The sequence below is a fragment of the Vanessa cardui genome, chromosome 9 (assembly GCF_905220365.1).
Source record: "Vanessa cardui chromosome 9, ilVanCard2.1, whole genome shotgun sequence".
In the NCBI taxonomy this organism is placed as follows: Eukaryota; Metazoa; Arthropoda; class Insecta; order Lepidoptera; family Nymphalidae; genus Vanessa; species Vanessa cardui.
Window position 1 is genome coordinate 1,945,892 of NC_061131.1, and position 15,490 is coordinate 1,961,381.

Sequence of the window (15,490 nt, forward strand, 5' to 3'; positions counted from 1 at the left end):
TACGATCCATTGCTTTATTACAGGTAATTCACTTTTGAAATGATTCTTAAATAGTGTTACAAATAAAATATATTGTTAATTCAACGCAAAGCTGCAAGTTTACGAGTCTACAGAGGCTAGTGCAATTAGGCCAGTGAGAAGTGACGGGTTGGCGAGTCGCGGTCATCGGCCGCAGTCGTGCTCGCGTGCTCGTGCGGGCAGCGCGTAGCTCCGTAGACCTCTACGAACACACATACTATTAGGCAGATGTATTGTTCGGGTTAGAAGTTTATGTATAAAACTAGAAATTATATTTTCTTCTAAATACTTTCGTGACTAATTGTGAATATTTATTGATATAACTTTTAATTGTTTTGTTAATATAGATATTATTAAATAACTCATCTATAGTGACTCATTATAGATAAATGAGTTGTTTCCGTGTTTTTTAAGTTAATTAAAAAATAAACTTATATAAAGTAATACATATATATGTATCGAATGTAATATACAATTGAATCACATATGTTTAATGATTACCTTATATATTTCTGTTGTTTTTATAACTAACTAAAAAATATAAAGTTAGAATAAAAAAAAAATTAACAGTTACATTTATCTATTTAAAAGTTTAAATAGATAATATGTCGAATGATATGAAGTCAGCATCAATGGATATCAACGGGTCTCGATCGTGGTGTAGACGGGAGAATGATGTGAAGATCGAGTTTGGATTCGGAGTACCACTGGGAGCGATGTCCGCCCATCCAGTGTTCCACTCTGCTTGGGATATCGGTTGGTAAGTTGTAAAAGTAAAGTAATACAAACCAAGCCAGGTCCCTATGGGTTAGTATAATTAATAAAATAGTCTCTCCTGCTGCTTCTTTTTTACAATTACTTCATAAATGCCTACTTCTTAAAAAGCTAATTATACATTTTATTTCTAATTTGTATTAAAGTGGCATTAAATTATTGGCAACTGGTTGCTTTTGTTAAACAGCGTGTTTTGTCGACAAAGGCCTCCCCATAAGATTTTCACTTATTCCTGTCTCTTGCTAATCAGCTCCATATTGGGTCAGCTATTTCTGGCAATTCATCTTCTCAGCTTTTGTTGTGTCTGCTTATTACTCTACTTATTATTCCGTCCTTTTGATACCATTAGTACCCATGAATTAATATATAAGTTTGCAAATTATGAGGTTCATGGAAGATTAGCCAATCAAGTTTTTCTTCCGACAAGTTCCGTCACTCTGTGTGTTTAAGGATTGTTAGTGGATTATGTGAAAGAATATAGTGTTTCTGTGTTTGCTCACAAACTTCAGTAGTATTACATCGTATGCACAAATTGTTAGTCGATTAAGTTACGTCGTGTTAGAAATTCGGTCAGGTCACTTCATCATTTCATATAATGGGTATATAAGCCGATTACTCCATACCAAAATATATCCCCGATTTACAATGTTACTGTTCGTAGCATGTAAATATTTTGTGTCATTGTTTGTGATGTACTGTTTTCTGCATATAGAATACATATAAAAAGAAGCAATAAATTGGATTGAAATAAGTTGAAATGCCACATCCGATATTTTTAATTTTCTTGGTTCGATTAAGCTTAGAGATAATATTGTTATTACTACAAAGTACCCCCGAGAATATGCCTCATTTGTTCTTCTTAATATGAATTATTATAAACAAAAATTAAATACGTGGAAATTCAACAGTCCTTACTAGGTCTTTGATAATGGTCTGGTGTATCATTAGTACTGAGTACTTATTTCTTGTTATTTGTATATTTTATGTGACCTGTTTTCGTCAAATCACGCGATATTTCTAGATATGGGAGCTAATTGCATGGTGTGATTATGAGAAAGGAGTTACCTTTATGATGATTACATGAGTGGCACGTACGTTACTTGTTGTTGAAAGAAAATTTAAGTTTCTTTGTCTATGAAAATGTTAAAATCTCTTTTGATAAGACAATATAATTCTCTAACATTGCAACATTGTTTTGTCATGGTTTAAAATGAACTGTAATATATAATTAAAAAAAATCAAAATATATATCAAAATATTTTTAAATCAATTATGCTCATAAAAGTCCTTGTGGATTATCATGTCCCAGTGTTGAATTAAATGAACTAATGAACCACCAGTTCGGAAAGTAGATTAAATTGAGGAAAATCGACATGAAATTCAGATTTTGCTAAGAATTTTCTTGTTCTATTATTCATATTGTTTTATGTATTTCTTAATATTTATATTACTTCCCTAACCCATATTGATAATGCTTTATTCTTTTCTCTGTATTTTTTTTAATACTTACTTTCCACTTTCTTCCCTCTGAGTCATTTTTTGTGATAATACACTCAATCTTTAAACCTTTTAGTATCTCTCTCTTCATCTGTCATCTTATCCAAAAAATTGCGATTTTTGGGATTATCTTTTTCTCGTTGGCGCAAGTAACTCTTTTCCTTAATTTTAATCACAGAGTATACCGGTAAAGTACATGTTTATATATGTCCAGCATTAAAACCAACAAAAAACAAGTCTACGGTTCTTTTAAGCGACTTCATAAAAAGTATGACTTCCTCAACTCGTCGGAATCTTTATCTATGTATGTTTCCCCATTACTCAATGACGTCTGGACCGATTTGCGAACATTTTTTTATTTTGTGGTAAATAAAAAACTACACGGTTTGATTTATTTATCAATACTATCAATCTTCCCACTATTAAATTTATATGTTTATGCAATTTACTATATTATAAGTAGTCAATGTAATTATTGATTTTATATATCCCATATCTCAAGCTTACAGATTGGCAACAAAGGAAAATTAATTGAAGTATAAAGTTTAATCTATTTAGATGACAGCATTTCGATCTGTTAGAATTCACTTCGCGTCTCAGTTACGATGATACGCCTTTTTGATGCATTCTATAAATTTATAATAAAATAGTCAATGCTGCATATCGCATTCTGAATTTTCACAGTCATGGTCTGCGGTGAGTTCCGAGTTTCAGAATAACTCAACTGTTCCCTGGAGAATGATTCAAATTGTCTGACATTAATATAACGTGTTGCATGCATTTAATTCACTAATGATCAGTCTAGACGGACGAGCACATTGGTCATGACAAAGAGTTACTGGCGTGAATAAAACTATTGATTTTTTTTAACTGACCGCGTTGGTGATCACACAGTTTGACTGTCAAGGAAACTCGTAATGTAATACAACACAACACAATTAAATGCATTACGTGATACTTGGTACTTGATACTTTTAGATTATAATTTGAACCTGATGTAACAATATTTTGAGATTCTGGTGCAAATTATAAGACAGTTGATCATTTATCATATTTATTTTTAGGAATTTGACTAATTAAGTAATATATGTATTTACTAGCGACCCGCCCCGGCCTTGCACAGGTGCAATACTGATACTATATATACTACAGAATTTGTTTCTTTACTATATTGTCTATGTATTATATACAAAAACCTTCCTCTCGAATCATTTTATCGATTAAAATAAAACCACATCAAAATCCGTTTTGGAGTTTTAAAGATTTAAGCATACATAGGGACAGAGAAAACGACTTTGTTTTATATTATGTAGTGATTGTACGGTATTGAGACTTTACAAATAAAAGTACATACAATTTTAAAATAAGTACAAAACTTAAGATTTAGTAATAACGCATAAATGACATTCTAAACTCGATGCCATAGTGACGTCATCTTTCCCAGAGTTTCATGTTGCACGCAATCAAATGCCTTGAGTAAGTCACAAAATATCTCTAAAACCTTTTGTGACTTCTTCCAGTCTCCAAAAATAATATTAACGAGCTCAATACTAGTTTTGTTGATCAAGTGAATATATTAAAATTAAATTGTTTATTATGTAAAAGAAAACAATGCAAAGGAATAACTTTCTTGTGTGTTGTGTTCAAAAAACATGCTGTTGATAATTTTATTAGTAAAAAAAAACATTACAAAACAATATATGTATATTACAGTTGTGTGTTATAACAATATGTGTATTTTTGCAGGGGATAAATAGTATGTTTTCAACTGATTTAAAATAATTTGAAAGAAGGTGTCAGGTCTTTAATATTAAATACTATTACCATTAATCCAAAGTAATATTACATTTGTAAATATCGTTATTAAATAAACGATTGGGTGCTGGTGTGATAGGAAGTATGTGGGTTAGGTTTCAAATTTTCTATTTCGTTGTTGATTGTGGAGAAGCATTATGAAATTAACTAAAAATTAAGAGACGCATGCTGTGAGATGCTATTAATCCGCTTTCGAGTTATAAAAGGAATTAGATGCACAGTTTCGATTAAGCAGTCATGCTTTTTCGGAACTGCGTTACGACGACACGAACATATATAAATTCCTGTAATACATAATATTGAATATGACGTGGTTTTCGTCGTTGACGGTCTAGCTGCAGTCACGCCCACTTACGTCCTTGATGTACCTATATATTCATTGTCTACGTTTCCAAATTGTATAGTAAAGATTGCATTTACTATAACTTTTACGATATCCCTAAAATTTTTCAGGTTTTATGATATTTCATTATGATACAAATTATCCATAGCAGATATAGCAGATTCTGACAGACTATTTTAGTTCATCCTAAAACCTGGTACTCACAGAGCTTATTTCTATTACTTACCTGGATAATTAATAATTGTATTACAATATAAAAATAAATTGCGGTTAGTGTCTTAAATTTCAGGATTTCAATAATAGTTCAAGCTTGTTATCGTCCAATACAACAATATCCTGTAAATTACCCACTGCTGGGTAAGGCCTCTTCTCCCCTTGATGAGACGGTTTGGAACATATTCCACCGTTGTTCCAATGCGGTTTGGTGGAATACATATGTAGCAGAATTTCTATGAAATTAGACACATGCAGGTTGGAGGTCACACATCAGATATTCTTCCGAATACCAAATCACAATACCAATTATTCGTTAGTGACAACTGTGTCTCCCTCAATAATGAACATCAAATTACAAAAAAATGTCTCAATTTAATGAAACCTTATACGATAATTCAGAAAAACAAAAATAAACTCCTTCTCAAATTAGTGCGATAAAATGCCAACATTTTCAAATTTAGATTTATCATTCGGTTAACGCTCTCAGAATCTACGCAGTAACATTGCTAAATTGTTTTTATCGTACGAATTGAGTCGGCAATCATTTCAAATTTAACCATATCAAGCAATTCGCAATGGTATAAATTATAACAACCTCTGATACGATGATTGAGGGCATGAACACTAAAAATAAATTAGTAATGACCTTAGGATAAAACAATATGCAAGGATATGCTCAAGTGTTATTGCTTCAATGATTGCGTGGGTTTGCCTTGCCTTTTGTGTTTTACTCGAGAGGACTTTGCACAGTCCTTGCTTTACTTAGGTCTGCCAATGTTTATTTATCTCAGGAATATAGATGAGCAAAGGACGATATGAACTCTAAAGGAGGACTGTCACCCAGATTACTAACGACAATGCGCTACTCACGGCATCTAGGATTTTATATAATTATTGCCTGTAATTATTTTGGCTTATTGAAATTGGATTTGTTTTAACACACAAAAAAGGCGGGGTCAACCCATTTTATGTTGTTTTTAGTTTGTAATCGAGAAGGACCTGAAGATAGATCTCATTCATTTTGGGCTACAAGATCTTTGTCCTCAAGATTTGTGGCATTGTTGGCAATGTAGTAACAGTTAAACATTCTTACGGCGATCATGTTGGGTAGCGGTGACCAGTCTATGGGAAATGGTTACCACTTCCGATCAGGTGACCCATTTGCAGTCGATAGGGAGCAGGGATATAAAAACAAATAACCACAGATCGCAGACAAAATTCAGCTTATCAATACTGATTATCATGCGTGTTTTGTATTTGGAATTTATAATCACGCGACAGTGAAGTAATACTTCACAGGATGAATGAAATGCCACATTTACCGTCTGCCACATGTGGGTTTGAGCATTGGTTAAAGATGGTACTTTGTTAGGCTAAGCAGCTTATTTGTGTAGCGTTAACGTTTGTTTTAAATAATCGTCACCCATACACATATGACACAACATTATAAGAGCTGAGATGGCCCAGTGGTTAGAACGCGTGCATCTTAACCGATGATTGCGGGTTTAAACCCAGCCAAGCACCACTATATACGTGCTTAATTTGTGTTTATAATTCATCTCGTGCTTGGCGCTGAAGGAAAACATCGTTAGGAAACCCGCATGTGTCCAATTTCATGGAAATTCTGCCACATGTGCATTCCACCAATCCGCCTTGGAACAGCGTGGTGGAATATGTTCCAAACCCTCTCCTTAATGGAAGAGGAGGCCTTATCCCAGCTGTGGATAATTTACAGGCTGTCACTTTGCTTTACATTATACGCATATGTATATATAATATATGCTTACGCTGAATTCACTAATATTTCAAATATGCTAGTAGTTCGATCAATAAGCCGCATAAGTCGGTTATTTCGACTTTCTAACTGGTAGTTAATACATGGGCATTTCTGAGTTCAGGGAGGGCACTGTACATGCCGCTTCATTGTTGAAATTTACTGTAATGTCAAAAAGAGATGCACTTTTTATAGAAATAACTAGTTTAAAAACGAAAGAATTCATTAAATTATTTTATATATAAATTGGAAGCCAGAAAAGCGTTTTCGATACCACGAAAAATTATTTCTCAACTTTCTTTTTTGTCACCTTTGGCATTAGCCTCGAGTGCCGTCCCGTGCATATTGACCCTATTTGGCTCCTTTGAAGTGTAACTAAAAACCGACCCGGATACAGAAACTAGAAAAACAAACATTCGGTTTTTATTACATTAGGTTTTCCAAATTGCCATGTTCGGAGAATTTAACACGCTACACCATGAGTAACGATATTATAATCCATAGACACACCCTAGTAAGATTTGTGGCATAAGAGTCCTAGGTAACTTTTAATTATAGTTCTTCAAATCAGGAAGTAACTACATGCATAGATAATTTGTCCGTGAAAAATAACATGAAGCATACAATTTGCATAACAGTTTAGATGACGTATCGGACGAAAAAATACATTATTGCTAAAAAATAAAACACACATTCAAGCAAATGATTTTATTGGTCATTTCAATATAAATTAGTTAATTTTCTGTTACGTATAAAAATGGTTTTATACATAAATCAGTGATATTAAGAACGATGTAGTATATTTCTTTATTTTGACTGATGTGAGTGACCATACGATGATGACAAATCTGACGAGATGAGACCTTCGCCAAAAGCAGTCCAAGATATATATAATGCATAATGTATGTGTCCTTTGTTCCTGTAGTACAAGCTCACTCACATTTCAAAACAAAATACGCCACACACACATACAAACACATACACACTCTGCAATACCTAACCTTAGTATCCTTTGTTCTGGAATTGGTAGGACATATATATCCTACAAATTGTTATTTCTAAATAACTTACACGTTATAATAATTATTAAACTAGAACATCAGCTTTAATAATCTATCGGGTCAGACCCTAATATCCTCATAACCTTGTTTAAGGGCGATGTTGTATATAATTATTTTAAAAAGACATCAAATGCCTTCGATACCATCGATGGATCTTCAGTTCATTAACCCCGTGGTAGTCGACGGCCTTTGACACACATCCTTGTAGCTTGTAAGTTTACCCCACATCCGTCAATGGACAAACATAAAGTTGAATGACCTCTGGAAAATCGTGTTGTAGTGTAGACTTTTCATTGAATCTTCATCGTCGTACTGCATTTCATCGTAAAGCGTTGTTACTGCGAGTTTTTCGTATGTTTTAATTAAAATAAGTCGTATATATTTAATAGAAAAATTGATAATACTTCTTTTTTACTTAGTAAATATATATATTAATTAAAACAATTATGTACTCTATTATTCAATATTTTACCTCTATAGGTTCGTTTAATTCCCATAGTGATTTCGAATTATTAATTGCTGAATCAAGTAAGTAATAAAAATCATATTCATTTAAATTTTTAAATTAATAAAATACTTTATAATCCTGGTAAATAGAAAATATTCCTCGATTGAAACGAAGGTTAAAACGTTAAGTGCCCCTTGACGTATTAACATTCAAAAAACTAGGTCAGTAATATGAATAACGATAAAAATCTGTGGATGTGAAATGACCTTCTGTATAAAAATATATATTAATTGACAAAAATATTCATAGCTCACCGAAAGTCGTTTTCATAAGGTTCAAATTCGCTTGACACCTTGCAAGAAGTGTGACCTTATTGCACGCACAAGTATGGTCGACAGGAGTTTCCGCTGTTACCATGACTACGAGAACAAAACAGACTTGCCAAAAGATTTTTACAACATGACCGGCCAACAGAAAATGACATAATTACAGACAAATTATGTTTTCGTGACATTCTATACAAGCATACCTATGAACATTTTAAAAGGGCTGAAGTTTTTCAAACGAACCATGAATTTCGGTTTTGGTGATGCGCTGATTCCCAATGTCAGCGGATTACGGCAATTTTTTGAACATGATCCATTTTTTGGGTATGTATTCGTTGAAATATTGCGAAGGATCAATTTTCATTATGGTTGAATACCACGGATATAATTAGTTAGCTATTAATGGCGTCAAATTTGAAAGGCAATATCTACAACCTTTTCAGATGTCATATTAACATATTATTTAAAATATATTGTTATATTCCTGATTTTTGGTTTGATCATGGAACATGAGGGATTTGTAGAAGAAAAGACTAGGGAAAATAGTCCTGATAACATTTGTTTTACCGTCAATCAAAATATTAAATATTCCCACTTCAATTAATTTCTAAAAATAAATTTCTTAAATTCTTTATTACGATTTTAAATAAATATGGTTATTTTTATTATTACAGTAACTTTAAAGGGGGGAAAAATATTACCATGTTTTTTATTTTTATTTGGTGGTGTTCTATATTTCAACATTATCTACGAATGTCTTTTTCACGAGACTCCTTTATTCACATTGCATTTCACAAAAAAATATAGTTAAACAAGATATTTTATAAGGTTTGTCGGAAGAATAACTCATGAGTGAGTTAATACGCTTACATTTTAATACAAAGACACAATCGTCTCTTACAAACACAAATATTGTAGTGTCATCTACTTCGTTACAAGTCTCGACTCCAAGCATTTATTGCTGTTTATTAAGAGTTATCGAACCAGAGTCATCCTCACCAAAAGTTTTACATTATGTTTTTCTTTGACAGTCCGTCCTCTGGGTTCCATCAAATGGCCAGGATGATGGATCGCATGATGTCAGAGAGTCTTCAGCCATTTGGTTTCGCAAAAATGACTGCACGACGTGAGGGAGGTCAGAACAGTGAGGGTCCAAGAGACGGTCTCCGAACTGATAAAAGTGATAACAGAAGAGAGAGAGCGAAAAATCCCAATACTCACCTTGGTAATGGCACGAGACATCCTCCAACACAAGGTATAGTAAAATTTTATATCTTCTTTCAATGAAGTAATTACTACAAACAAAATTGCTGTAAAACACACATGACACTCTAATTAGCACATAAAACTTTCCTGTCTACACAACGTTAACCCACAATGGGTTTTGTTTTAGTTGTCCGACCGACGCCAATAAATTCATTCCAAGAACAGTCATCTGAACCATCTAAACCGACGGATCCGACTACGGAAAAATGGGCAGGCACTTTGAGGAAAAGAGATCCCGACATCCAACCGACTTTACCCTCTATTGTATCTCGTAAAACTTCTTCTACTAACTCTTCAGTGAGCAGTGGACGAAAGACGCGCTCGGTTGATCGGATTCCTCGAACTCGCCGACAGCTAGCACCCATAAAACCAATAGTCCGAAAAACTGATATACCTTCAGAGGGAGATTTAACCATGCTGGAAAAAGACGAAAAAATATTCAACACGGCTGGTTATGAAGTGCATTTAGTGGAAACTTTGGAGAGAGATATATTGCAGAAAAATCCTGACGTTCGCTGGAAAGACGTGATTGGCTTGGACGATGCGAAGTCTGTGTTGCAAGAAGCCATGGTACTGCCGCTCGTAATGCCTGATTATTTCAAGGTGAAATAACTTATTGAATTAAGAATAGCTTTATTATAAAAAAAGGGTTATTAACATTATTTTTATTTGAATGCTACTTACGGGTTTTTATAAAAATTAAAATTACTTTCACAGAAGAGATATTTTTCATGATGTTTTGATGTTTGACTCGAACAACTCACTTAGAGCAGTTATGAAACGTATTTTCGTAGAATATCGGTAGTTAATTTATATTATTTCGGTTCACTTTTGGTTTTATGTTAATTTCTATCTTTCTTACTTGCAAGAGTTATTTATTTTCTTATTTTTTAGTAGGTACAATAATATTTTGCCACGTGTTACAAGCGTAAGCTGATTTTTGTTCCAGTAATTATGGATTAATAGCTGCACTTAAATATCGGTTATAATCTCATTTTAAAGAACTCCAGCCAGTTGATGAGCAGAAATTTAAAGAAGATTTTTGATTGCAATTTTCGATTTAATAAAGAATTAATTTAGAGAGCGGAGAACTTACTGGCCGGACAGACGGAAGAAAAAATAATAATTAAAAAAGTATACTAAATTAAAGTAAATTTATTTAAAAGAGGTTTCATCATTTTTTGGCCGAATGATGAGTGACTTGCAGTTTACAATGATATCGAAACAAATCCTGTCATAGGTTCTGAAATTTATAAAAAATCTTTTCAAGAAATGCGAAGTATGAGATTTATATTTAGTTATGTTTTAAGTTTAATTGAAAAAATGCATAAATAAATTTTAGAAAAGTTAAATGATTTAGTTTCGTCCGCATACGTAATAAAAAGTGAAAAGAACAATTGACTGGCCAAATTCGTTGGTCTAGCCTAGTTTTAAGTGGCGATTCGCGTGAGCGATTACATGGATCTAAGTATTCACGCTGCACGCTTAATTATTTCTACAAAGCGAACGTCTAAGAAATGAAATGGCGGAAAGGCTATTAAAATAATCTTCGAAGTCCATTTTATAATTTGAAATTAATTTTAATTGTCACATTTATTTATAAAACTTGAAAATTATACGATTTCAGATCTGCCTTATATCAAATGTTTTACAACTCCATCCATCCTTTAATATTGACGATATATTTTTAATATTTCTCTTTATCTCAGGGCATACGTCGACCATGGAAAGGGGTGCTATTGACTGGTCCTCCAGGTACGGGGAAAACGCTTCTCGCAAGGGCGGTAGCGACCGAATGTCGGACCACATTCTTCAATGTTTCATCAGCGACTCTAACTTCCAAGTACCGCGGGGATTCAGAGAAACTTGTCAGACTTCTATTTGATATGGTACAGAGTCATAATTCGTAAACTTATCAGTAGACCTAACTTGCGTTGGTTGCCTGAAAGAGATCGCTATGTAGCGATAAGGTCGCCAAAACTGTACACCTCTTTTATTTAGGCTGGATCCATGTTGTATTTATTTATTGTGTGGTGTACTGACCCGAAATGGCCCAGTGGTTATAACGCGTACATCTTAACCGATGATTGCGGGTTCAAACCCAGGCAAGCATCACAGAATATTCATGTGCTTAATTTGTGTTTATAATTCATCTCGTCCTCGGCGGTGAAGGAAAACATCGCGAGGAATCTCAATCATTGGAACAGCGTGGTCATATTCTAGCAGTGGGAAATTTACAAGCTGTTGTGTGGTATACAGTAAAGTAAAAATTAAATCGAATATTATTCGTTATTCGTCATGCGTATACCTATGCACCATAGTGCACTTTTATTGCATACAGTTAGTAGGTGAATTCAATGAAAAACATAAACAGTGACCTCGTGTCACATTTGTTATTCGCAGGCGGCCTTCTACGCACCGAGTACAATATTCCTGGACGAGGTCGATTCATTATGCGCGGTCCGAGGTGCTGATTCGGAACACGAAGCCTCGAGGCGTTTCAAAGCGGAATTACTCATTCAAATGGATGGTCTGGCTGCAGCATTGTAAGTTATTATGCAACAATATTGACTGACTGACAGTTAAAATATCATCGACATATACCGTTAGTAAGAAGCTATTAAAAACGGCTAACAAAATGCTGTTTTTGAGTTTATATTTGATTTCAAAATTACAAATGACTAATGGAAGGGTTTTTAATATTAATGATAATAATGTTTGTTATTAATTAACACAATTAGCAATCAAGATAAGGTAATTATGGTGCTGGCTGCGACCAACCACCCGTGGGACATCGATGAGGCGTTTAGGAGACGATTTGAAAAACGGATTTACGTGGGATTGCCTGACGGTAACTAAATAATCATGAGCTTATAAAATAATAAAAATATATGAACCAAATATATGCAAAAGGTATGATGTGAGTCATGATTCAGTCTACCCAGGTGTAGGTCAAGCATTATTTATTTTATCTTTATTGACAATCTAGGCATTATCTGCCAATCAACTCATTTTACGCTAAGTAGTTCACGATGACGTTAAATATAAATGATACAAGAAACTAACATATTATTTGTAATATATGACATCTCACATGGGTATGAACGACAATATTATATTATATCAGAAAATGGTAATATCTTTTATCGAGTCGCGAAGAAGCTAGTCGCGTGCTTTTTTTTATGGTATAGGTTGGCAGATGAGCATATGGGCCACCTGGTGGTAAGTGGTCACCATCACCCATAAACAATGATTCTGTAAGAAATATTAGCTATTCCTTACATTGTCAATATGCCACCAACCTTGGGAACTAAGATGTTATGTCCCTTGTGCCTGTAGATACACTGGCTCACTCATCCTTCAAAACGGAACACAACAATACTGAGTAGGTACTGTTATTTGGCGGTAGAATAACTGATGAGTGGGTGGTACCTACCCAGACGGGCTTGCACAAAGCCCTACCACCAAGTGCTTATTGGTCAAATCAAATATCACGCTCTTCACTGGCTTCCTGTTACACAATCCCGTCCCTTTTCATGGAATTACTTTCATTAATTGTTGAAAAGAGAGGAAAAATCTGCACCGCCTACGCCGATGGTTTTAAAATCTCCCTTTGATTGGGTTGTCTGAAAGAGATGGCTAATAAGCCAAGACCGCCCGTTGTACAACACTTTTAATCTACTTCCTTTTTTTATATTCTTTTTTTGTATATTAATTTTGTGTTACTTTCTAATTTTTTTTTTGTTTTTTTGTGTGTCTAATAATATATAATTCATTCATTCATTCAATCAAAAATCAAAATAAACTTTGTTCAAGACACTTTTGAATCGTCATTTAACAGTTAAGTGAAGCTAAATTATATTTTACACATACCACCACCATATTACCACATTTCAATGCTACATTTAACATCAAAAATCACAATTATTATGATTGTGTGGTATCCGGTTTTAAGGATGTGTGCGTGTGACATTTTTTTCACATAGATCAGTAATACATACTACTGTACACATAGATTGATTATATTTTTAATTATTTTATTTATATTTCAGAGACAACAAGGGTGAAATTGTTGAGGCTATGCTTACGAGAAGTGGTGTTGGGAGACGACGTCGATTTTGTAGAATTAGCGACAAAGTTAGAGGGTTACAGCGGCTCGGATATAAATAATCTCTGCAGGTAATTATATTATTACATAGTATAAAACAAAGTCGCTTACCGCTGTCTGTCCCTATGTATGCTATGTATGTATAGATCTTTAAAATTACGCAACATATTTTAATGCGGTTTTTTTAAATAAATAGAGTTTTCGATTCGATTCTAGAGGAAGTGTTTTGTATATAATACGTGGACAATACAGTAAAGCAATACTGATAATTAAGAAACTATCAACTATACTTAGTATCAGCTTACACCCGTGCGAAACCGGGTCAGGTCACTAGTATGGCAATAAATACAATCTTAATTCAAAAAAAATCTGGAATTTAATATTTTATTAATTAGGGACGCAGCGATGATGACAATGCGTCGTAAGATAGCCGGCAAAAGTCCTGACCAGATTCGTCGCTTGAAGCGTTCGGAACTGGATGCTCCAGTCTCCAAAGAGGATATCAGTGCTGCCATAGAGAAGACGCGTCGCACCGTCACGCAAGCTGATGTAGCGCGTTACACCGCCTGGATACAAAAGCACGGCTGCTCCTAGCGCAGGGCTAAAGCGCTTAAAGCGCTACTTCGGTGCCTAAAGAATTAGTAGGTGCAAAGTGATAAAATTTTGTAACAGTGAATTGACTATTTAACATTTAAAAATATATAAATACTATCATTAACTTTATAAGCCTTTACTAACGTTTTTATTTTTATTGAATAAATTTGTTGTTCATGATTTATGGAGTGTTTCAAGGATAATAAATCGTTAGTTTTAAGAGACGCGATGGTGTTGGAGTGATAATCTTTGATGTATTCAAGTTATAATAAAATGTTTCCAATTAAGTTGGCAATTCAGAAAATCATCAGTGTGTATCACCATAGGCCAAGGTTGGTGGCGCATTGGCGATGCAAGGAAGTGTTTAATATATTTCTTAACGAGCCAATCTCTATAGGTGGCAATGATAACCATCATATTATATAAAAGTAAAAAATCTTGTCACCAATGGCAACACAAAAGATGCCAACTTTCTAATGTGTGATTAAAGGTTGTAAATTGAGGATAGTGTGATACACTATTAAAGGACTCGTAATAGTATTCTATCCCTTTTTTAAAAATCGAACGTGTCCTTGGATTGAATAAGACAAAACCTTTAAAAATAGGTTTTAATAAAAAGTATCTATATCATTTGCTCCAAGATTGGTGTTCAATTCTTGGAATATTTATATGTCCAGATAGAATGTCGCACTAGAAAGGTGACAGTTACGTTTGATAGTTGTCAAACGTCATATTACTGTACTGGTGTACTTGTGGCCAACTATTGGTCATATATTTTTTCGAAGAGTTGGTAACTTTGACAGCCTATTTAGACATATAAATAATCAAAGGTTTAATTGTGTTCTAAATTGGTAATAAGAAACGTTTTCGATTAAAATAGCTTTATTAAGGAATGGTGTTGTGGTTTTTTAACAATTTCTGCCTGTAATGTAAATTAATGGATAGTGTAATGTGCTGTAAAATTGTGATTAATAAAACTTTTGCTGATATTATTGTTTTAATAAAGCGATATGTCAAAATTCAAGGCCATGACAATTGGTCCAGATATATTATTGCTTTACTAATATAGATATATAACCTTTTTCTAGATTATATATAACAAAGTATTGTCTAATATATTTATCATAGTAAGGCATCGTGTACAAGTTATCAATGGACTAATAATTAATTCACTAAGGATTCTCACTAGTCAATGATAAAATATAATTTTGTAAAGTTTTAGAATATAACGCTACTAAATTTAAGAGTGC

The 15,490-nt window shown here is 33.6% G+C and overlaps 1 protein-coding gene across 4 annotated transcripts; it reads left to right on the forward strand.

The window, feature by feature from the left end:
* Positions 1–148: 148 nt before the first annotated feature.
* Positions 149–15,229, forward strand: LOC124532313 (katanin p60 ATPase-containing subunit A1-like). Of its 4 annotated transcripts, XM_047107165.1 has the most exons (9): positions 149–259; positions 589–778; positions 9,304–9,527; positions 9,666–10,141; positions 11,248–11,427; positions 11,942–12,084; positions 12,280–12,389; positions 13,591–13,717; positions 14,042–15,229. In XM_047107165.1, the coding sequence occupies exons 2-9, from the start codon at positions 624–626 to the stop codon at positions 14,238–14,240; spliced, it is 1,614 nt and encodes a 537-aa protein (XP_046963121.1). In that variant the 5' UTR covers positions 149–259; positions 589–623; the 3' UTR covers positions 14,241–15,229. The 4 variants fall into 4 exon arrangements, with proteins under 4 accessions (XP_046963121.1, XP_046963123.1, XP_046963120.1 ...); XM_047107167.1 differs by having other exon boundaries at positions 156–778; positions 9,837–10,141; XM_047107164.1 differs by having other exon boundaries at positions 157–778.
* Positions 15,230–15,490: the final 261 nt, after the last annotated feature.

Excerpts from the sequence above, each read along its gene's own strand:
- LOC124532313 (XM_047107165.1), top strand. The coding sequence starts at position 624 with ATGTCGAATGATATGAAGTCAGCATCAATGGATATCAACGGGTCTCGA. Across the intron at positions 9,528-9,665 it reads GAGACATCCTCCAACACAAG|TTGTCCGACCGACGCCAATA; the intron begins GTATAGTAAAAT and ends GTTTTGTTTTAG. Across the intron at positions 13,718-14,041 it reads GATATAAATAATCTCTGCAG|GGACGCAGCGATGATGACAA; the intron begins GTAATTATATTA and ends TTTATTAATTAG.